General features: G+C 37.9%; 1 protein-coding gene across 1 annotated transcript in view; it reads left to right on the top strand.

The window, feature by feature from the left end:
- The window catches only part of AK5 (adenylate kinase 5), a 260,907-nt gene that overhangs the window by 48,289 nt on the left and 189,021 nt on the right, over positions 1-23,597 (top strand). Inside the window, exon 6 of the mRNA XM_049616985.1 lies at positions 15,802-15,993. Within this exon, the coding sequence (XP_049472942.1) occupies positions 15,802-15,993 (192 nt within the window). The remainder of the gene's footprint in view (positions 1-15,801; positions 15,994-23,597) is intronic.

Raw genomic sequence — 23,597 nt, 5'->3', positions numbered from 1 at the left:
CATGGTACTGACACAAAAAGAGACACAGAGATCAATAGAATAGAATAAAACACCCAGAAATGGACCCACAAATGTATGGCCAACTAATCTTTGACAAATCAGGAAAGAATATCCAATGGAAGAAAGATAGTCTCTTCAGCAAATGGTGTTGGGAAAACCGGACAGCGACATGCAGGATGAACCTGGACTACTTTCTTATACCATACACAAAAATAACCTCAAAATGAATGAAAGGCCTCAATGTAAGACAGGAAACCATCAAAATTCTAGAGAAGAAAACAAGCAACGAGCTCTTTGACCTCAGCAACAGCAGCTTCTTACTAGACATGTCTATGGAGGCAAGGGAAACAAAAGCAAAAATGAACTATTGGGACCTCATCAAGATAAAACCTGCACAGCTAAGGAAACAATCAACAAAACTAAAAGGCAACCGATGGAATGGGAGAAGATATTTGAAATGACATATCTGATACAGGGTTAGTATACAAAATCTATAAACTTTCAGACTCAACACCCAAAAAACAAATAATCCAGTGAAGAAATGGGCAAAGGACATGAACAGACATTTTTCCAAAGAAGACATCCAGATGGCAAACAGACACATGAAAATATGCTCAACATCACTCATCATCATGGAAATACAAATCAAAACCATGAGGCACCAGCTCACACCTGTCAGAATGGCTGAAATTAATGACTAGGAAAAAAACAGATGTTGGCGAGGATGCAGAGAAAGGAGAACCCTTTTGCACTGCTGGTGGGAATGCAAACTGGCACAGCCACTCTGGAGAACAGTATGGAAATTCCTCAAAAAATTAAAAATAGAGCTACCCCATGATCCAGCAATTGCACTACTAGGAATTTATCCAAAGGATGCAAAAAATGCTGATTCGAAGAGGCACATCACCCCAGTGTTTATGGCAGTGCTATCAACAATAGCCAAATTATCGAAACAGCCCAAATATCCATGAAGTGATGAATGGATAAAGAAGATGTGATATATATATATATATATATATATATATATATATATATATACACACACACACACACACACACATACATATATACATACATAATGGAATATTACTCAGTTATAAAAAAAGAATGAAATCCTGCTATTTGCAACAACAGGATGGATCCAGAATGTATTATGCTAAGTGAAATCAGTCAGAGAAAGACAAATACCATATGATTTCACTCGTATGTGGAATTTAAGAAACAAAACAGATGAACATAGGGGAAAGGAAGGAAAAATAAGATAGAAACAGAGAGGGAGGCAAACCCTAAGAGACTCTTAAATACAGAGAACAAACTGAGGGTTGCTGGTGAGGGGATGGGCTAAATGGGTGATGGGCATTAAGGAGGGCACTTGTTGGGATGAGCACTGGGTGTTGTATGTAAGTGATGAATTCCCAAATTCTACTCCTGAAACCATTATTATGCTACATGTTAACTAACTTGGATTTAAATAAAATTAAAAAAAAAAAAAACTTTGAGAAAAATGTCATGACTGGGTACATTGGAACTGAATACTTGTACAGGATGGAACATCTGTTAGTAGGTCTCAAGAAACTGGGAACGAAAGTATTTCTTAGGCTCTGGGTTCCTAGTCTTGATACCCTTCCTCAGAAGGCATTTATACACCGTCATTGTCAGGATCAACAGGCATATCTTCCAGAATTCCTTCCTTTGGGCCTCCTTCTTCACCCAGGCTAATGTGAATATGTCCGTAGGGCTGTATTTCCTTCTGGAGGGTCTAGAGTAGAAACTATTTCCTTGCTGCTCCAGCTTCCTGAATCTCCTGACATTCCTTGGCATATGCCCCTCGGGAGTGTAGCTTTTCTTGGAAAGCCAACAATGGCTGGTGGAGTCTTTCTCAAGCACTATCACATTAAAGCTCTGTTCAGTAGCATTTGAAATTCATTTTTAAATTGTTCCTAATATATAGGAATAAAATTGATTCTTGTATACTGCTTTTGTAGGCAGAGACCATGCTAACTTTGTGTATTTATTCTAATCGCTTTTAAATTCTTTTGGATTTTTTACATGTACAATCACATTGTCTCAAATGACTGTTATATTTCTTTCTGTCCAATCCTATGTTTTAATTCTTTTTCATGTCTTATTGTACTGTCTAAAGTCTCCATTACAATGTTAACTAGAAATTATTATGATAGGCATCTTTATTTCAACACAAGGGAAAATTTTCAGCATTTCTTTATTAAGAATGGTGCTTGCTATAAATTTTATGTATTTATCCTTTATCAAATTATGGATTTTCTGCTGAATTCCTAGTTTGATAAGAGTATTTATCATGAGTGGGGCACCTGGGTAGCTCAGTCAGTTGAGCATCCAACTCTTTATTTCAGCTCAGTTCATGATCCCCTGATTGTGGGATCAAGCCCTATGTTGCTCTGCTCTGAGCATGGAGCCTTCTTAAGATTCTCTCTCTCCCTCTCTCTCTCTCAAATACAAAAAGAATTTTTTGAAAATATCATGAATGAATGTTAAGTTTAACCGAATGTTTTCCCCATATTTATTTATTTGTTAAAATGATCTTTTGATATTTCTCTTCTATTTTGTTCATTTGATAAATTACATTGCTTGATTTTTGAAAGGAAAACCAATTTTTCCAGCATGGAATAAACCCAAATTGGTCATGGTGTACATAATTTTTTTTATATATTGATGGATTCATTTGCTGATATTTTACTTAGATTTTTTGCATCTATGGTCATGAGTTAGATACGTCTATAATTTTTCTTTCTTTTAATGTCCTTGTCAGGCTTTGGATTCAAGATTATGCCAGCCTAACAGAATGAATTGAGAAGTATTCATTCCTTCTTTTTTTTTTTTAAGTTTACTTATCTTAGGGGAGGAGGGACAGAGAGAGAGAGAGAGAGAGAGAGAGAGAGAATCCCAAGCAGGCTCCACCCTGTCCCCATGCAGGGCTTGAACTCACAAACCATGAGATCATGGATCATGACCTGAGCTTAACTGACAGGGTCACCCAGATGCCCCAGTTGTCATTCCTTTTATATTTAGTAGAAGGTTTTCTGTTAGCTTGGTGTCTGGTACAATTAATTCACTGGTAAAGCCATCAGATTTTGAATTTTCTTTGTGTGAGGGTTTTGAGTATGGATTTAACATCTGATTTTCTGTTTATTCTTTTGTCAGCTTAAGGAAGTTGTGTTTTTCTAGAAATCAGTTCATTTCAAATAATTTTGCAACTTGTTTTCATTAAGTTGTTCTTAATATCCTTTATCATCTTAAATTCTTTAAGATATTTAGGAATATATTCCCTCTTATTACCAATATTTATTTTTACCTTCTTTCTTTTTCTTGATTTGTTTCACCAGGATTATCAATTTTATTAGTCTTTCCAAGGAATCATCCCTTAGGTATATGTTTACTTTATATATTTTTTCTGCTATTATCTGTATCTTTTTCTTCTTTCAACTTTTTAGTTGACCTAAAAAGGCCTAATTTTTTTTATCATTTTGAGGTGGATGCTTAGATCACTAATTTCAACTTCTTTTTCCCCCAATATATTCATTTAAGGCAATAAATGTTCCTGTAACTATGGGTGTAGCTACATCCCATAAGTTTCGAAATGTCATAATTTATTATCATTTAATCTAAAATATTTTCTATTTCCACTGTGATTTCTTTGACCCAGGAATTATGTTAAAGTGTATTGTTTAACTTCCAAACATGAGGATTTTTTAATTTATATTTTTATTATTTGTGCAGAGCTTACTTCCACTGTAGTTACTAAAGGTAATCTGCATGTGAGTTTCAAACATCTGAAATGTATTTAAACTTCCTTTATGGCTCAGAATATGGTCAACTTTTATAAATTTTCTGTGTGTATTTTAAAAGATTTTAGATTCAACTTGGTAGTTGTAGTGTTTTGTGTGTGTATGTATACACACATCTAGTTGTTAATCGTATTAAGTTCTCCTCTATCCATACTGATTTTTTGGTTACTTGTTCTGTCAGTTACTTGGAAAGATATATTAAAATCTCCCACTATGATTGTGGATTTTTGACCGTCTTCTTTCAGTTCTGTTTAAATTCAGCTTTGAATACTGAGAACCTATATTATTGGATCATGCAAATTAAGGCTATTATTTCTTCCTAGATAATTAAACCTTTTATCATAATGAAATGACACTCTTTAACTCTAGTAATACTTCTCTCTCTAAAGTCTATACTTGTCTGATGTTTTTTCAGTTTTTTTCACCTTTATTGAAGTATAAGTGACAAATAAAAATTGTGTCTATTTAAGGTACACAACTTGATGTTTCAATATATGTATACATTGTGAAATAATAACCACAATCTAGCTAACATATCCACCACCTCAGATAGCTACCATTTATTTGTTCGTTTTGTTCTTTTCCTTTCTTCTTGTTTTTTCCTTTTTGTGGTAAGAACACTTAAGATGTACCATCTTAGCGAAAATTCAGGTATATTAATTGTACCAATATTAATTGCTACCGTTAACGATAGTCACATTGCTGTTCTAGAGATCTTTGGAACTTACTCATCTTGCATAACTGATTCCCTGTATGTTTTGGGCAACATGTCCTCATTTCCCTCTCCACCCAGCCCTTGACAACCACCGTTTTACTGTTTTCTTTTGTGAGTTTGACTATTTTTGATTCCACGTGTAAGTGAGATCATGCGGTGTTTGTCTTTCTGTGTCTGGCTTATTACATTTAATATAATGTCCTCCAGATTCATCCATGTTGTCACGATGGTAGGATTTCCTACTTTTTTAAAGCTAAATAAGTATGGGAGTGCAGATATCTCTTTGAGATATTGATTTTGTTTCCTTTATATATATATACCCAGAAGTGGGTTTTCTGGATTATGAAGTTGTGCTATTTTTAACTTTTTTTTTGAGGGCTATCTGTACTGTATTCCACAGTGACTGTACCAATTTACATTCCCACCAACAGTGCACAAGGGTTCCCTTTCCTCCATATCCTTCCCAAAACTTGCTATCTTTTGTCTTTTGGTAATAGCTACTCTAACAGGTATGAAGTGATATCTCGATGTGGTTTTGGTTTGCATTTGCCTGATGATTAGTGATGCTAAACACCTTTTTATGTACCTGTTGGCCATTTGTATGTCTTTTAAGAAATGTCTGTTTATTTTGCCTGTTTTTTTTTTTTTGGTAGGAAATATATTATTGGGCATTTTATTTATTTTTTTCAGTTGTTTTAATTGAGGTATAATTGGCATATCATTAATTCATTTCAGGTATACAGCATAATGATTCCATAATTATAAATGCCAAATGATCACAATAAATCCAGTTAATATCTATCACCATACATAGTTACAAAACCTGTTTTTCTCATGATGAGAACTTTCAAAGTCCACTCTCCTCGATACTTTCAGTTTATTTTTTCCTTTGCCGGTTAAATGTCAAATTGGGTTTGATATTTGTATAGTTTTACCACCTTTCTATTGGCTAATGTTTCCATAGTATGTTTTTTCCATCCTTTTGCTTTTAGCATTTCTGTATCTTTCTATTTCAAGAGTGCAACTGTATCAAGTACCTCTGATGCCCTATCTTATATTCTCGCAGCCCACCTTTTACTTGGCCATTGCTGCTGTGACCAGTTTCGTGCCATTGTAATGTGTGATTACTCACTGGGTGTGTCTGGCTTCCTGCCCAGGGACTCACCCATACACAGTGTGAAAGTATGGGGGAGGTGATATGCCAGGGGCAACTCTTGACCAGTAGGGGACAGGATCTGGTGGACAGAGGCTCCTCACACATGCTGCTCAGAAGGCCCAGAAGGATGGAGGTCCCAGTTGAGGGTCCCAAGGACTAACTGGACACTGTAACTTTATTGGCTTGCCCTCCTCCTGTAGATTCTCCCCAGGCCCCACTGCCAGCTTTATGGCTGCTTTCATGCTATAAGACCATATGGCCCGAAAAGCCTAAAATATTCATTATCTGGTCCTTTACAGAAAAAATTTGCTGACACCTGTTCTAGGGATCACCACACGCATCCTTAACTTAATGTCTCATAGAATTCAGTATTTCTGCCACTTCCTGAACAAGACCTTAAAACAATTGAACTTCATGTCCCTGCCTCATGACTAATCTCTTTTTTAAATACCACAAAATACTTTTAGTATTCTTTTATATGGTCACTATTCATTTAGGTTGACCCATATATTTACCACTTCATTGTTCTTCATTTCTTCTATCTTGGATAATTTTCCTTCTACCTAAAGAATGTTCTTTCATATTTTAGTATAGAATCTCTGATGACGGATTCTGTCAGTTTTTGTTTGAAAATATCTGCATTTACTCTTAATTTTTGAATGATATTTTTATTGCATATAGAAACCAAGGCTGGCAGTTATTTTGTATTGACACTTTAAAGATAGCATTTCATTATTTTCTAGCTTCATTGTTTCTTTTGAAAATACAGCTGTTTGGGGCGCCTGGGTGGCTCAGTCATTAAGCGGCCGACTTCGGCTCAGGTCATGATCTCGCGGTCCGTGAGTTCAAGCCCCGCGTCGGGCTCTGTGCTGACAGCTCAGAGCCCGGAGCCTGTTTTGGATTCTGTGTCTCCCTCTCTCTGACCCTCCCCCGTTCATGCTCTGTCTCTCTCTGTCTCAAAAATAAGTAAACGTTAAAAAAAAAAAAAAAAATTAAAAAAAAAAAAAAGAAAATACAGCTGTTTTTTGTTGCTACTCTGAAGAGAATCTTTCGTTTCTTTTTCTCTGGCTGCTTTAAAGGTTTTGTTTGTTTGTTTTGATTTGGTCTTTTTGTCTTTCTAAACTTTTAGCAGTTTTACTATAATATGCTTAGATCTGAGTTTTTTGTTTATTCTGCTTGGCTTTTAGATTGCTTCTTGAATCTGAGACTTGATATTATTTGTGAGTTTGGAAAATTCTTAGCTATTATATTGTTAAAGATTGCTTCTTCATTTTCTCTCTTACTCTAGAACTTTCTAACCATTCTCTTATATTTCTCTTTTGCTATGTTCTGTAATTTTCCTCCCCCTCACTTCCCCTTGCTTCATTCTGGATATTTTCTTCTGCTGTTTTAGTTCCCTCATTCTCTTTTCAGCTATGCCTAATTGTCTGTTGAATACATTTAATCACCTAATATAATGAGAATTGGGGTGATTCTAAAAGGATTTAGTCCTATGAGGCTTGTTCACACATACTCTGATATAGCCCTTTAGGAGTCCAACCAAAAGGGGGCAGTAGTAGTAGCAGTTTCTAGAACATCTCCATGGTGGGACCCATTCCAGTTTTTGTCCCCCAGTCCCCTAGTCAGTTTAAAGCTCTGCCCAGAAAGTATTTCCATGTTAAATGTTAGTGAAGTACAGTTATCTATCCTTTTTTCCTATAACGACCTAATCTAGATTCTGTGATAATGCAGTGTGTTCAATAAATGTTTAATGGATTAAAAAAAAAATTATTTTACATTTTCGCTGTAGGCAGAATAGGGAAGGAAAGTTGAACCCAATATTAGAAAGGACTTCCCAGTTATTAAGCCTTCCCATAACGAAAAGGGCTGCCTCATAACTACTAGGTGCCTATCCCAAGAAATGCTCGCAAGAACATTCAAGTTCAAATGCCCAACTTTAAAAATCACTTGTCAAGAGACTGTGGAAATAATTACAGGTTTGGCATTAATCTGGGTCAGATAACCTCCCAAGTTTTTTTCCATCCTTTAGTTTCTGTGAATCCAGTTTGTGTTCCAGCTATGATATTCTATTTCTTTTCTTTTTACGAAAAATTTTAAAAAATTTTATGTCTTTAGTACTTTGCTTCCTGGTTTCTGACAGTGTGATCTGAATTACGGAGTGTAGGCCTTCTGACATATCTTCATAAAGAATAGGCCAGTCAAAAGTACTGATAGTTAGGAACAGGGAGTATTTTTTTTTTAAGTTTATTTATTTATTCCTAGAGAGAAAGAGAGAATCCCAAGCGGGCTCCACACTGTCAGCCCAGAGCCCAACGCGGAACTCAATCTCATGAACTGTGTATGAAATCATAACCTGAGCCAAAATCAAGAGTGAGATGCTTAACCAACTAAGCCACCCAGGCACCCCAGGAACAGGGAGTATAAAGCAAGCTCACTGGGCAGTTTGACTTGGTGAATATGTCTTTGCTTATCAAAGGCAGGCACAAGTCCTTTTTAACAGAGTAATCATTTAGGTAAGGGATTTTTTTTTTTGAGACAGAGAGAGACAGAGCATGAACGGGGGAGGGGCAGAGAGAGAGGGAGACACAGAATCGGAAACAGGCTCCAGGCTCCGAGCCATCAGCCCAGAGCCTGACGCGGGGCTCGAACTCACGGACCGTGAGATCGTGACCTGGCTGAAGTCGGACGCTTAACCGACTGCGCCACCCAGGCGCCCCTAGGTAAGGGACTTTAAGTCAATGGACAGAGGAAGATTCACATGTGTATATAATTATAGGGAAAAAATTGATTTAGTTGATTCATTAGGAGAAATACTATCAACAATTGAGAAGCTTACTTTCATGTAGACAAAGGTAGTATCTGAGTTTTTGTTCTCAAAGATTAATTTATTCACTCATTCATTGAATCAGCAACTATATTTTGAGAACCTAGGGCAAATAAAAGTATGCCAAAGATCCACTTTGTTTGGTGATACTTTTCAACATTTCACAAGTGAATTTTATGAAAACTTTCTAGGACTTCACATCTTTTGGAATAGAGTGGTGTTTGCTTCTATTTGGGGGAAAAAAACATAAACAATTCAAATATTTTTTCCTTAAAAATGGGCTACTGTTGGGGCGCGTGGGTGGCTCAGTCGGTTAAGTGTCTAAATTGGGCTCAGGTAATGATCTCACAGTTCGTGAGTTCGAGCCCCACATTGGGCTCTCTGCTGACAGCTCAGAGCCTGGAGCCTGCTTCAGATTCTATGTCTCCCTCTCTCTCTGCCCCTCCCTGCTCACACATGGGTGCCTAACCGACTGAGCCACCCAGATGCCCCTAAAATTGTTTTTTTTAAGTCTTTTAATTAAAAAAATGCAATTTTATTCAAAGTTGAAAAAGTCTTACGTAAATTTCAAAGTGTCTCTAATATTTCAGAACCTAAGAGTAAAAGACAAAATACAATGGTGATTACATATATGAGTCTATCCATTACTTAATTGTGTTATGTAGGGAGAAGCACTTACACTGTAGTCTGAAACAAAACACAAAATATATTAAAGTAAACCATTTCATTTGTTTAAATGCAGAATACAAGAATTTCAAGACAAAATGCAAGAATTTAAAAAGCCAAGAAGTTTTTCTCTGCATTTAATATTGAGCTAGTAATTCAGGATTTTTCCATATTTTCATATACATCATGACCAAACCAAGCATAATACAATATTTTATTTGTCAAAATTGTCTTCTTCCTAATATAATTTATTTAAAGTAAATTTAAAAGAATGTCATTTTTTATGTTGAGTGAGGCCAAATATTACCAACGATTTTATTAAACAAAAATTTTCCCATATAATATTTGATAAAATAAAGGTTTTAACTTCAGATAATCTCTTTGTCATATATCACACCAAAATTATAAAGTGATTTTCTAAATTATTAAGACTTTTCAAAAGCTATTTAGCAGTTATTTTTTTTAATTAAGAAATAACTAAACTACAAAGATAGAGAGTCTTGTACTTTACAGTTGAGGAAACTGAGGCTCAGAGAAAATGAACCATTTGCTCAAAGGACAAAAATTAATAGATGGCAGATTCTGGATTCATATTCAGGATGATCTGATTCTAAAATTCATGCTCCTAATCACTTATGCTAATGTGTGGCTTACACAACGACAGTGGGAACTGAAAGAAGGGGAGTCTGAGTGGTATTTCAAAGACCAAATCCATAGGTAGTGCTGATAGCTTGGAGACATGAAAGTTTTGATGAGTAAGGTTAGAAATGATACTAAGTCTCCTAAGAGATTTAGGGAAGTAGTGTTGCTACTATAAAAAATACCATAAAAATAAAATTAATTAATTAATTAATTAATTAATTGAATAATTAAATAAGCAAGCAGGATAGGAATTTCATTTACGGAAAAAGATGCTGAGATTGATTTTGGCCTTTCTAAACCACAAATAACATTAAGACTTACAGGTAGAAGGGTGCCTGGGTGGCTCAGTCGTTGAATATTTGACTCTTGATTTCAGTTCACGTCATGATTCCAGGGTCGTGGGATCCATCCCCACATTGGGCTCCAAACTGAGTGTGGAGCATGCTGGGGATTCTCTCTCTCTCTCTCTCTCTCTTTTTCTCTTTCTGCCCTTCTCCCCTGTTTGCTCACTCTTTCTCTCCCTAAAATAATAATAAAAAATCTTAAAAAAAATACCTACCCCCCCACCCAAAAAAAGATGACTTACAGGTAGAGCCATCATACAAAGCATTTGAAAATACAGGACTTGAAAATACAGCCACCGCCTGGGTGGCTCAGTCGGTTAAGTGTCTGACTTGGGTTCAGGTCATGATTTCACGGTCCATGAGTTTGAGACCCGCATCGGGCTCTGTGCTGACAGCTCAGAGCCTGGAGGCTGTTTCAGATTCTGTGTCTCCCTCTCTCTCTGCCCCTCCCCTGTTCATGCTCTGTCTCTCTCTGTCTCAAAAATAAATAAACGTTAAAAAAAAATTTTAAAAAAAAAAGAAAATACAGGACTTGGATTCTGTTGAAAGTCAGTGCTGAAAATGTAGATTCAGGATCCATCCACTAAGGGTAGTAGTTGAAAAGTGCAGTAAAAGAGAACTAAGAGAATGAGAAGAGAATGAGGACCTGGAGACATGACCTAAAAACATGATCTAAGCCTCAAGGAAGGTGCCCACTCGTGGGCTTAAGGAGGAAAAAATGTGAGCAAAGAAAATAAATAAACAAATAAATAGCAAAAAATTAAAAACCGGGACAACCTACACGCATGAAAGCCAAGAGATAATAAACATGGCTAAAATTTACTGAGCTCTTACCATGTGCTGTGTATTTCACATACATTATCTTACTTAATCTTTATAGTAACTCAGCAAGGTAGGTCTGTGTATCTTTATTGATAGATCAAGACACAGAGGATTTACAAAATTAAACCATATGCCTATCACTCAGTTGGCAAGTCCTAGGGCAAAAACTGGAGTGCATTTTTCCAGCCTCCAGAGTCCATTTTCCAACCAGTGGTCTCTAAAGTGTACACGGCAAACCACTGTGGTGTGGGGAAAAAATGTTAGAATTACAATTATTATATCTCATTCTTTTTAAATTGCATTTCTTGTGTATATTTTGTAACATATATCCTATATTAGTATGGTAATATATGCATATTTTATATTTATTGGAGTATATGCCCAAATAATATACTAATGTAAGGAGACAAAAATAATTGGAATCATTTCTTTAAACCACTATGCAAAACTGCCATTTTGTCTTGTCACATCCTCAACAAGAAACTATATTCATTTTCTATGGCCATGTTGTCTTTTAAATGCAGTACTGGTTGTACTTGAGTTAACAAGAATCGTTTGTTTCATAGGTTGTTTTCAAGTCATTTGTTGATATTTTCAGAAACTTGTGAAGGCTTTGGGGTTATTTGGTTCTTAGTAATAGTAGAAGAAACACAGGCCTTCTACCAGACAGACCTGGGTTCAAATATCAGCTTTGACCTTACTGACCTTGTGACCTCAGACAAGTACCTCATTTCTCAGAGCCTCAGTTTGTTTATCTTAAACTGGAGATAATATTAACCTTGAAGATTATTGCAAAGTTTAGCAATATCATAAGAAAATAACTTAGCGGGGCGCCTGGGTGGCGCGGTCGGTTAAGCCTCCGACTTCAGCCAGGTCACGATCTCGCGGTCCGTGAGTTCGAGCCCCGCGTCGGGCTCTGGGCTGATGGCTCAGAGCCTGGAGCCTGTTTCCGATTCTGTGTCTCCCTCTCTCTCTGCCCCTCCCCCGTTCATGCTCTGTCTCTCTCTGTCCCAAAAATAAATAAAAAACATTGAAAAAAAAAATTTAAAAAAAAAAAAAAAGAAAATAACTTAGCATTGGGCATCGCATACAGCCAATACTTCTAAAAGGACAGCAAGTAACATTAATAGGAGCGGTACTTAATTACTGTAGACAATATCTGTGGCCCAGTAGTCATGTCCCCTCTAAAATTGGGGATTTTACAATATATCTTTGGCAAAGTTATGCCTATATTGCTCTTTTTTTCTGTTCAATGTTTTTATTTAGTTTTGAGACAGAGAGAGACAGAGCATGAGCAGGGGAGGGGCAGAGAAAAGAGAGACACAGAATCTGAAGCAGGCTCCAGGCTCTGAGCTGTCAGCACAGGCCTGATGTGGGGCTCGAACTCATGGACTGTGAGATCATGACCTGAGCTGAAGTCTGATGCTTAACCAACTGAGCCACCCAGGCGCCCCATTGCCTATATTGCTCTTAATTCAACCTAGAAACTTGTTTCAACATAGACAAGTATTTAGAAGTAGACAAGTAGTCTAGAAAAGTATTTTCCAGAAATATGGAAGCCACTGCAAATAGCTCTGTGGATTGGGGAATGCCATTTATATGAACTACAGGCATATCTGAAAGATGTGGGTTTAGGTCCAGACCACTGCAGTAAAGTGAGTATTACAATGAAGCAGGTCAGATTAAATTTTTGTTTTCCTGGATATAAGAGTTATGTTTACACAAGACTGTAGTCTACTGAGTGCGCGTAGCATAATGCCTAAAAAACCAGTGTACATACCTTAATTTAAAAATACTTTTTGGGGGCACCTGGGTGGCTCAGTCAGTTAAGCATCCAATTTTGGCTCAGGTCATGATCTCACAGCTCGTGAGTTTGATCCTTGCGTCGGGCTCTGTGCTGACAGCTCAGAGCCTGGAGCCTGCTTCGGATTCTGTGTCTTCCTCTCTATCTGCCCCTCCGCCCCCTCTATCTCTATGTCTCTCTCTCTCTCTCTCTCTCAAAAATAAATAACCATTAAAAAAATGTAAATACTTTATTGCTTAAAAAAAAAAAGTCAAGCCATCATCTGAGCTTTTAGCAAGTTGTACTTGTTTTGCTGGTGGGTGATTTTGCCTCGATACTGATGGCTGCTGGCTGACCAGGGTGGTAGTTGCTGAAGGCTGAGGTGGCTGCGACCATTTCTTAAAATAAGACAACAGTGAAGTTTGCCACTTCACTGACTCTTCCTTTCACAAACAATTTCTTGTAGCATGTGATGCTGTTTGATAGCATTTTACCCACAGTAGAACTTCTTCCAGAATTGGAGTCGATCTTCTCAAACTCTGTCACTGCCTCAGCTAAGTTTGTGTAACATTCTAAATCCTCTGTTGCCATTTCAACAATCTTCACAGCATCCTCACCAGGAGTAGGCTCCATCTCATGAAACCACTTTCTTTGCTCATCCATAAGCAGGTCCTCATCCGTTAAAATCTGATAGGAGATGGCAGCCATTCAGTTGCATCTTCAGGCTCCACTTCTAGTTCTAGGTCTCTAGTTCTTTCCACCACATCTGCAGTTTACTGCCTCCACCAAAGTTGGAACCCCCTCGAAGTCACTCATGAGGGTTGGGATCAACTTCTTCCAAACTCCTGTTAATGTTTATATTTTGACCTCTTCCCATGAATCATGAGTGTTCTTAATGGCATCTAGAATGGTGACTCCTTTGCAAAAGGTTTTCAATGTACTTTGCCCAGATCCATCAGAAGAATCACTAGCTATGGCAGCTATAGCCTTACAAAATGTATTTCTTAAGTAATAAGACTTTTTGAAAATTGAAATTACTCCTTGATCCATAGGCTACAGAATGGATGTTGTGTTAATAGGTATGGGAACAACATTAATTCCATTGTCCATTTCCATTAGAGCTTTTGGGTGACCAGGTGTATTGCAATATTTTGAAAGGAATCTTTTCTTCTGAGCAGTAGGTCTCAAGAGTATGCTTAAAATACTCAGTAAACCATGTTTTGAAGAGATGTGCCATCATCCAGGCTTTGTTGTTCCATTGATAGAGCACAGGCAGAGTAGATTTAGCATAAATCTTAAGGGACCTAGAATTTTCGGAATGGTAAATGAGCATTGTCTTCAACTTAAAGTCACCAGGTACATTAACTCCTAACAACCAAGTCAGCCCGTCCTTTGAGGCTTTGAAGCCAGGCATTGACTTCTCTCTAGCTGAGAAAGTCCTAGATGGCATCATCTTCAAGGACATAACTGTTTTGTCTACAGTGAAAATATGTTATTTAGTGTAAGCTACTTACGTTAATTATCTTACCTAGATAACTTGCTGCAGCTTCTATATCAGCACTTGCCGCTTCACCTTGCACTTTTACGTTATGGAGAAGCCTTCTTTCCTTAAACCTCATGAACCCACCTCTGCTAGCTTCAGACTTTTATTCTGCCAGCTTCTTCATCTCTTTCAGCCTTTACAGAGTTGAAGAGAGTTAGGGCCTTGCTCGGGATTAGGCTTTGGCTGAAGGGAGTGTTGTAGCTGGTTTGATCTTCTATCCATAACTTTCTCCATGTCAGCAATAAGGCTGTTTCACTTTCTTATCATTTATGTGTTCACTGGAGTAACAGTTTTAATTTCCTTCCTTTGCATTTACAACTTGGCTAACTAGTGCGAGAGGCCTAACTCTTAGCCTATCTCAGCTTTTGACATGACTCCCTAACTAAGCTCTATCATTTCTAGCTTTCACTTGAACACTTAGAGGCCATTATATGGTTGTTAATGGCTTAATTTCACCATTGTTGTGTCTCAGGGAATAAGGAGGCCCAAGAAGATGGAGAAAGACAAGGGAGTGGCTAGTGGGTATAGCAGTCTGAACACACACAACATTTATTGATCAAGTTTGCCATCTTATATGGGTGTGGTTCGTGGCACCCCAAAACAATTACAATAGCCTGAGAAACTTAACAGAAACCCATGGGGGAGGGGAAGGAAAAAAAAAAGAGGTTAGAGTGGGAGAGAGCCAAAGCATAAGAGACTCTTAAAAACTGAGAACAGGGGCGCCTGGGTAGCGCAGTCGGTTAAGCGTCCGAATTCAGCCAGGTCACGATCTCGCGGTCTGTGAGTTCGAGCCCCGCGTCAGGCTCTGGGCTGATGGCTCGGAGCCTGGAGCCTGTTTCCGATTCTTTGTCTCCCTCTCTCTCTGCCCCTCCCCCGTTCATGCTCTGTCTCTCTCTCTCCCAAAAATAAATAAAAAACGTTGAAAAAAAAATAAAAAAATAAAATAAAAAAAATAAAAAATAAAAAAAACTGAGAACAAACTGAGGGTTGATGGGGGGGTGATGGGAGGGGGGAGGGGGGTGATGGGTATTGAGGAGGGCACCTTTTGGGATGAGCACTGGGTGTTGTATGGAAACCAACTTGGCAATAAATTCCATATATTGAAAAAAAAACCAATTACAATAGTAACATCAAATATCACTGTTCACAGATCACCATAGCAAATAGAGTAATAATGACAAAGTTTCACATGTTGCAAGAATTACCAAAATGTGACACGGAACCATGAAGTGAGCACATCTGTTGGAAAAATGGCGTCAATAGACTTGTTAGACAAAAGGTTGCTAATAATCAATAAAGCAAAGTACAACAAAACAACGTATGCCTTTATAATAACCATGGCTCCTCCTGCTCTTGTATAGAGCAGTAGCCCTACTGGCAGAGACATAGAGGGCCAAAGATGGCCTCAACAGAATGCCACTGCCCTCACTTGCATTGGTTGGTGTGTTGAATGCTTGTCTACTTGTTTGATGCTCTTTGCAGATCTGTACTCCCGACTTGGTGGTATTCCTGGCTTGTGCCAATCAGAGGCTCAAAGAGAGATTACTGAAGCGTGCAGAGCAACAGGGGCGGCCGGATGACAATCTGAAAGCTACCCAAAGGAGACTAATGAACTTCAAGCAGAACGCTGCTCCATTGATTAAATACTTCCAGGAAAAGGGGCTCATCATGACAGTAAGTTAGCTATACTTTTACATACATGCCCACTACAGGAATGATCTTTCAGATGTCTAATTAACCTGTTCTCATTTAGAAATCCTCTTTACCTTAAAAAAGTGGCTTTTCTTGGGTGCCGATCCAATGGGAAAAAAAAATCAGTGTTTTTTACCTGATTTGCCTTTTTAAGTCATAATGATGAAACTACTTTCACTTCAGTTTGATTTTACAAAAGAAAAAAGATAAATTTTAACCTTATTTAAAGTTCTTTAGCTCCCAAATAAAAAAGTATTTCTAAATAATTGTTTGGATAATTTTAATGTTTATTTATTTCTGAGAGAGAAAGACAGAGCATGAGTGGGGAAGGGGCAGAGAGAGAGAGGGAGGCACAGAATCTGAAACAGGCTTCGAGTCATCAGCAGAGAGCCTGAGGTGGGGCTCAAACCTGGAAACGGTGAGATCATGACCTGAGCCGAAGTTGGTCGCCCAAATGGCTGAGCCACCCAGGCGTCCCTTGTTTGTATAATTTTAAGTAGTACTTTCCCAACTTCTCAACTCTTGTGTCTTTGGAAACCCGATAAAACTGATAGAGTTAAAAACACATACCTGACATAGTGTTATATTAGACTTAAATTGTAAGTTAGGCTTTATTACAATGTACCACATAAGGAAATGAGATTCCAATGGCACAAAAAAGTTTCCTAAGTGTTTGACTTGCTCAAAGAAGTAATGCTGTCTCAAAATGGAAGGCATTGATCTTTTTGCCCCATTAACAATGTTAATATTAATATTTTCATAATTAGTTTTTCTGTGGTTGATGATACTCAGTGTACCAATGAAAAGACTGAATCATTACTTAATACAGTTATTAGAATACAGTAAGTTACAGGTGAAGATTCAGCCAAATTGTGATCTCATAACATCGGAGACTTAAGTATTAAAATAGAAGAAACAAAGAGAATCATTGGGCATCTGAAGAAAAACATTTTATGGGAAGAAGACACTAACATCAGTGCAGCTCCATTGTAGCTGGATGGTAGCAAAATAGCAGAACTCTTCCTCCAGCCCTTGGGTCCTTCTCATCAGACCAGAGATTCTTGTCTAGTGGGGTTACGAGGCCCGGTAGACAATCTGATGAAAATGATGCATTTCTGTCTTAATAAAATGCACAAAAGATTTTTTTTTTTTACAAATTTTAGGTAAGTCTACTGAAGCTCATCCACAGAGCTCCTATGACTTAACAATTACTGAGTTAAAAAAATCTCTTTATTAGACTAAGATGCCCTTAGATCTGAGATAGTCACGACACTTGAATAAAATCTATTTGCAGTCTTTATAGCACTGTAAAGAAAAATTTTTTAGGATTTGCTTTTGAGTCAAAACTGTCATGTCAGAGAATTGTAAATCTGATCTGAAAATTGTTCACAGTGCCAGAGTTCATTTTATGGTCTAAAAGAGACATTAATAGGAAAGATTCGAGAAAATCAGGGTGGATGTTTCTCTGGTTATTTTTTGTTGGGATTGTTCCTTGTTTCCCTTGTAAATTACCAATGCTGACTTCTGCCTGTGTCATGAAAAAAGAAATTTACCCTACAGACCAAACCCCCAGCTGCAAAGTGCAGAGCCAGGGTTTTAATTGATGTTTGCAGGGCTTAAAGGTATTACCAGAGTGTCTCTGATTACTCCCTGCTTGTCACGTTCGTCATCACAAGCAAAGCAGATTTCCCAAATGAATGCAGAGTGGGGATTGTTAATTTACTAATATTTTGCATGGAGGTGAAATGCCATTGCCTCTAATTGAGGGAGTCAGTAACAATGTGGATGACAGCCTGTAACCTCACTGCTAAAATCAAATAAGCTTTAAGATAAACGCCTCTAATTACTGGGACAGTTGCCTCGGAAAGTCACCTTTTGAAAAGTGGTGAACACAAACACAGGCTAAGCTCTGGGGAATAGAATTTGAAAATTTAGTCTGACAAAGGAGCAAGTACTGCATCCTGAATCACATGTCCTCCTTCAGAATGCGGATCATAGTTCGGTTTTGGAATTACGGCATATTTGGTAGCACTTCTGCTTTTAAAGATGAGTCAAGAAATAAAAAGGGTCATCTTTATTAATCACAAGCATATCAAGATTTTAATTAAAAAACTGGGAGTTAATAGGTCAAACCAAATGTTTCCTTTTCTCTGTAGTTTTTTTCTGTTTCTTCAACCTTCCCGTCCTAATTTATTCATTTAGTAAGTATTTATTGAGAACCATTGGGTGCGAGACACTCTGCTAAATAAGCAAAAAGTAAGGATCTTTACTTTATTCCCTGACATATTGCAAATTCCTAGAACAGTACCTGCCTGGTACATACTGTGCTCCCAGTAAATGAGCAAAGCTGAATGATTATTTGTTAATTAACTTAGTTTCATAGGAATCAACACTAACATTTAAATACAAGTACACTTATCCCTAAACTGCCAGTGCATAGCTATTGGTTAATTATCACCACCTTCCCTAACATCACTGCACAGGGTGGTGGGAAAGAAATCTAAACAGCACAAACCCTCAGCAGATTTGGCAATTGACCTAAACATAAGAAAGGCAATGAAGATACTTGGTAATAGTTTACCCAACCAAATCCATTCTCCGAAAATTACTAAGTCGAAAATTCTGTCATTGCTTCTCAATACTTGAGGTTGATGAATTTGTAAATAGGTAACATGGTGAAGCTGTATTTCCTTTAAATACCATCGCTTTTTGTATCCTATTTAAATAGTCATTCTCATGTAACCAAAAGGCTCATTAATTCCTATTTGTTGGGTTTAGTAACTGAGACAGAATATAGCAAGGAGATTAGGGCACCTGGGTGACTCAGTTAGTTGAGCATCCTACTCTTGATTTCGGTTCAAGTCATGATCTCACAGTTCCTGAGATCAAGTCCTGCATCTAGCTCTGTGCTGATGGCACCAGGCTTGCTTGGGATTCTCTGTCCCTCTCTCTCTACCCCTCCCCAGCTCATGCCACTCTCTCTCAAAATAAATAAATAAATAAAAATAAAAAGAATATAGTCAAGGAGAAGTTTTCTTTTTTTAATATAATTTATTGACAAATTGGTTTCCATACAATACCCAGTGCTCATCCCAACAAGTGCCCTCCTCAATGCAGATCACCCACTTTCCCCTCTCCCCCACCCCCATCAACCTTCAGTTTGTTCTCAGTATCCAAGAGTCTCTCATGGTTTGCCTCCCTCCCTCTCTGTACCTTCCACCACCCTCCCCTCCCCCATGACCTTCTGTTAAGTTTCTCAAGATCCACCTATGAGTGAAACATATGGTATCTGTCTTTCTCTGACTGACTTATTTCACTTAGCATAATACCTTCCAGTTCCATCCATGTTGCTGCAAATGGCCAGATTTCATTCTTTCTCATTGTCAAGTAGTATTCCATTGTATATATAAACAACATCTTCCTTATCCATTCGTCAGTTGATGGACATTTAGGCTTTTAAGGAGAAGTTTTCAAAAGTTAACAAGAAAGGCTATGGAGGTATTCTGGAAGATACTTGGGTGACAATGGTGTATGTGTGTGTTGGGTATACATCCCTCTGAATTGTTTTAAATTCACTTTTTAAAAAAATTAAGTAGACAGTGCCTTCTAGAATGAAACCTGATACTGATAGAATCTCAGTGTGAAGAGCCTAGAGGATACATGAGAAATATCCACTTGGAGTTGAATATAGGGCAGCTTATAAGGAATCACACTGTCTGGGCAACAAGCGTTTATGGAATCCTACTGTGTGCAGAGCTGGCAAGGCCGAGCTGCCCTAGAAAAGGTACTGTTGCTTCATTTAGGAGAGGAGCATCTTCATGGATGGTAGTCCCCATTTCCAGAACTAAATTAAAATGTGAATCAGATTACTTTTATTATTGTGGGCTCTAAAACCTAAAATACATGTTATGACACCAGTTTCGTTCTCTGATCTTTTGTATAGAAAGGAAAATAAAAGCACTGAGAGATAAAGCTATTTGCTCACAAAGTGCAATGCACATAGAGCAAAGCAGCATCCAGTGTTCTGGGAGTGAATCAGGATGCTTCCTAAACAACCTCACAACAGCGTTGGGGCTGGGACAAGGGGATACCAAATCTGTAGCTGATTCTGGTGTTCTGTCTCAGTAACAAGCAAGCACCAACTCACAACCTCTCCACACCCAGAGCTTGCTCAGTGTCAGTGCTGTTCATACTCTGCAGACAGAGCAAACCAAATGACTCAGTGAAAGCAGCTCCTTTCAAAGTGGGAAATTGATGCCAATTATACGGCAAACCCATCGTCAATGCCTGATGATAAGAGCACTCACACCAGTAAAGGCAGTATTCTCATTGTGATGTTTCATGAAGGCATTTACAGGAAAAATGAGGATGAACTTAAACAATGAACATGCTTCCTTCTCCAAAAGAATGTAAAATATTTTTCTATTGATGATATTATTTCAGACATCCGTGAAATAGAGTCCCAAAAGCCCCAACGCATGACCTTCCAATCATCTTAAGTAGGGCCTTATATGAACTAAATGGTGTAGATAAAATCAAGATAATATCCAACTGAACACATCTGAAAGAGTCACATGAAGGAAGCCTCAGTTCCAAGCACTTTGACAGACAAGTCTATCTAAGAATACTTTAGTTAAGGCCTGTGCTGTTTTCTATGGGACTGGCTTTCATCACAGCTTGTTTTTATTTGTAATTTTTTTCAAAGTAAAATGAAACTAAGAGATAGTTGGTAGCTGAATGTCATATCATACTAACAGCTTCATATAAACTCTTCTCTCAGCCCTACAGTTCATGACCGGAAAATGTACAATACACAATCTACATTTCTAGCTAGTCGTGTTTCCAAGAGACACTGATCAGAAAAGTAATTTTGACAATAGTGTCAGAAATAGTGTCAGCAAACATTCCACACTTCTAGAACTAGGTCTTTATGTACTTTAATATGTTATACTGAGACTTATTGGGAACATGAGTAAGAAAATCATATTTTTGGTAAAATTATTGAACTAAATTTTTTTCATATTTAAGACCAAACTAGTTGGTCTTCCATTGATCTTAAACATTGATTGAGGCAAAGAATTGATCAATATCTTTAAAGAGGGATGGCAGTGTAAATTAAGTGACTGAAGGGGATGAAGAGGAAGAAGAAGGAGGAGGAGGAGAAGGAGAAAGAAAGAGAAGAAGGAGAAAGGGGGAAAGAAAGAGAAAGAGAAGAAAGAGGAGGAGGAAGAGGAGACAAGAAAAGAAAAAGGACAGGCATGAAAAACTTGCCAGTCAGGAAAATACAGAAGAAAAAAACAATTATGAGTAATGTTATCTTAAAAACCAATAGCTAATAATTTCTGAGTACTAAATATATGTTGGGTACTATTCGAACTGCTTCACATGTTTTAGGTCATGAATCTTCACTAAATCTCCATCAGACAGGTACAGGCACATCTCATTTTATTGCATTTCACAGATATCTGTGTTTCCTACAGATTGGAGGTTTGTGGCAACCCTGCCTCAAGCAAATATATCAGTGCCATTTTTCCAACAGCATTGCTTACTTTGTGTCTCTGTGTCACATATTGGTGATTCTTGCAATATTTTGAACATTTTCTTTATTATTTGTAATGGTGATCTGTGATCAATGATTACAACTCACTAAAAGCTCATGCAATGGGTAACATTTTTTAGCAGTATTTTTTAAGTTTTTATTTTTATTTGTTTTATTTATTTCATGCATGCATGATGGGGAAGGGGCAGAGAGAGGGAGAGAGAGAGTCCCAAGCAGGCTCCTCGCTGACAGTGCAATCCCACAAACCAGGAGATCCTGACCTGAGCCGAAATTGAGAGTCAGACTAACCAACTGAGCCACCCAGGCACCCCAGCAATAGAGTATTTTTACTTGAGGTATGTAGATTATTTTTTAGACATAATGTTATTGGACACTTAGACTACCGTTAGTGCAAACATAACTTTTATATGCACTGGGAAACGAAAATATTCATCTGACTGGTTTGACTTCAACAGTTGCTTGATTGTGGGAGTCTGGAATCAAAGCTGCACTATCTCTGAGGCATGCCTGTATTATTGTCACCTCTATTTTATAAATGAGAAAACTGAAGCTCCTGAAAGCATAGCCAGCCCAGGATCCCACAAGAGCAGTGGAGCCTTAGCCCAGACCTAGGATGCTGACGCCAGAGGAAGCATTTGTGATTGCTGTATTGTCCCTTTGTTAAACCTTGACACTCACATGTTCTAGGTAGTGAAGAGAGAGCCTACTGCTGCTTTCTCCAGGCATTTATTGTTCGATAAGCACCTCTGTTCAGCTGTAATCTCTTCATTTCTGTTTCTCAGAAAAGAGTAAGTAAGAAAAGTCACTCTGATGGTGCGTTATATGGAGTGGTTTTTAAAAAGTAATTTTACTGGGTAATAGATGTCAAATAGTTAAGATAATTCATAAAAGTGATTCATATGAGCACATGTACAAGAAAGAAATGTTACCATTAATGGCCAGTTGTGGGGCCTTGTATTTTTATCTCCACTATACGTTATCTTCTTCCCTTGCTGACTTCTACAAATCAAATGTAAATCCATGGCTGCAGGCAAAACCTTGTCCTTATCTACTGAGAATCTTATAATTCATCTTATCTATTATGACTGTTCTTTTATAGTCATCCATTCAAACGTTTTTATTGAGGGCCTATTGCATGCCAGACGATAGCACTTTCCCTTGTACGAGGGCCCACGAGGCACTGTAGGGAATCCAAAGGTGATGTAGAGATAAATGTGCCTTCGTGGAGTTTGTATGCAGGCAGTGATGTAAACATAAATAACTTGAGAACAGCACAGGAAGGAGTGCCACCCACAGAGGTATAATAAGCCAGGAGGAGTCAGGGACAGGGGAGTGACTTCCTCCTGGAAAGATTAGGAAAAACTTTACTGGAAACATAGACCCTTGAGGGGCAGGTAAGAGTTGGAACCCAGAAATGGGAAAGAAGTACATTATAAGTGGATGTAAGCAGACATAAGGCATGTAGGGTATATATAATGGAGTTGTGAGAATTAGAAGGGTGTGGGGGACATATGCTCAGATCAAACTGGAGAAGGCACTGCAGTGCTAGGCTAAGGGGGAAAGGCTATTTGATGAGCAGGATGAGCGTTAAAGGCTCCGAGTCAGGGAATGACCTAACCTAATAAGAAGTATAAGCTGGTAGTTGTGTGCAAAACACTGAATGGAGGAAGCATCTGGAAGGGATTTGACAAAGGCCTAGGGCTGGGATGGTGACCGCGTGTGACACAAGGTTTTACTGCTCATTGATCCACAACCATCTGGAGCTGACTGCAAACATGGGAGTAACTGAAAAAGTGCTTGAAGAAAATTAGCATGCATAAATCACTGGGAATAAGATGTAACATAAATTGCACCGATGTAACTATTTTGATTTCCCATTTGGGTAGCATTCATGGCAGAGTTGAAAGGAAACAGGATAGCAAAGGGAAAGGTACATATTAAGGACTGTGGTTAACTAAAACACTGAAGTGATCTTAAAATCCAAGCAAAGAGACAGCAGGGTCAATTGAATCATCAGTTAGTCTTT

This window comes from Panthera uncia (assembly GCF_023721935.1).
Source record: "Panthera uncia isolate 11264 chromosome C1 unlocalized genomic scaffold, Puncia_PCG_1.0 HiC_scaffold_4, whole genome shotgun sequence".
Taxonomy (NCBI): domain Eukaryota; kingdom Metazoa; phylum Chordata; class Mammalia; order Carnivora; family Felidae; genus Panthera; species Panthera uncia.
This window is presented reverse-complemented; position numbering and strand designations above follow the sequence as displayed.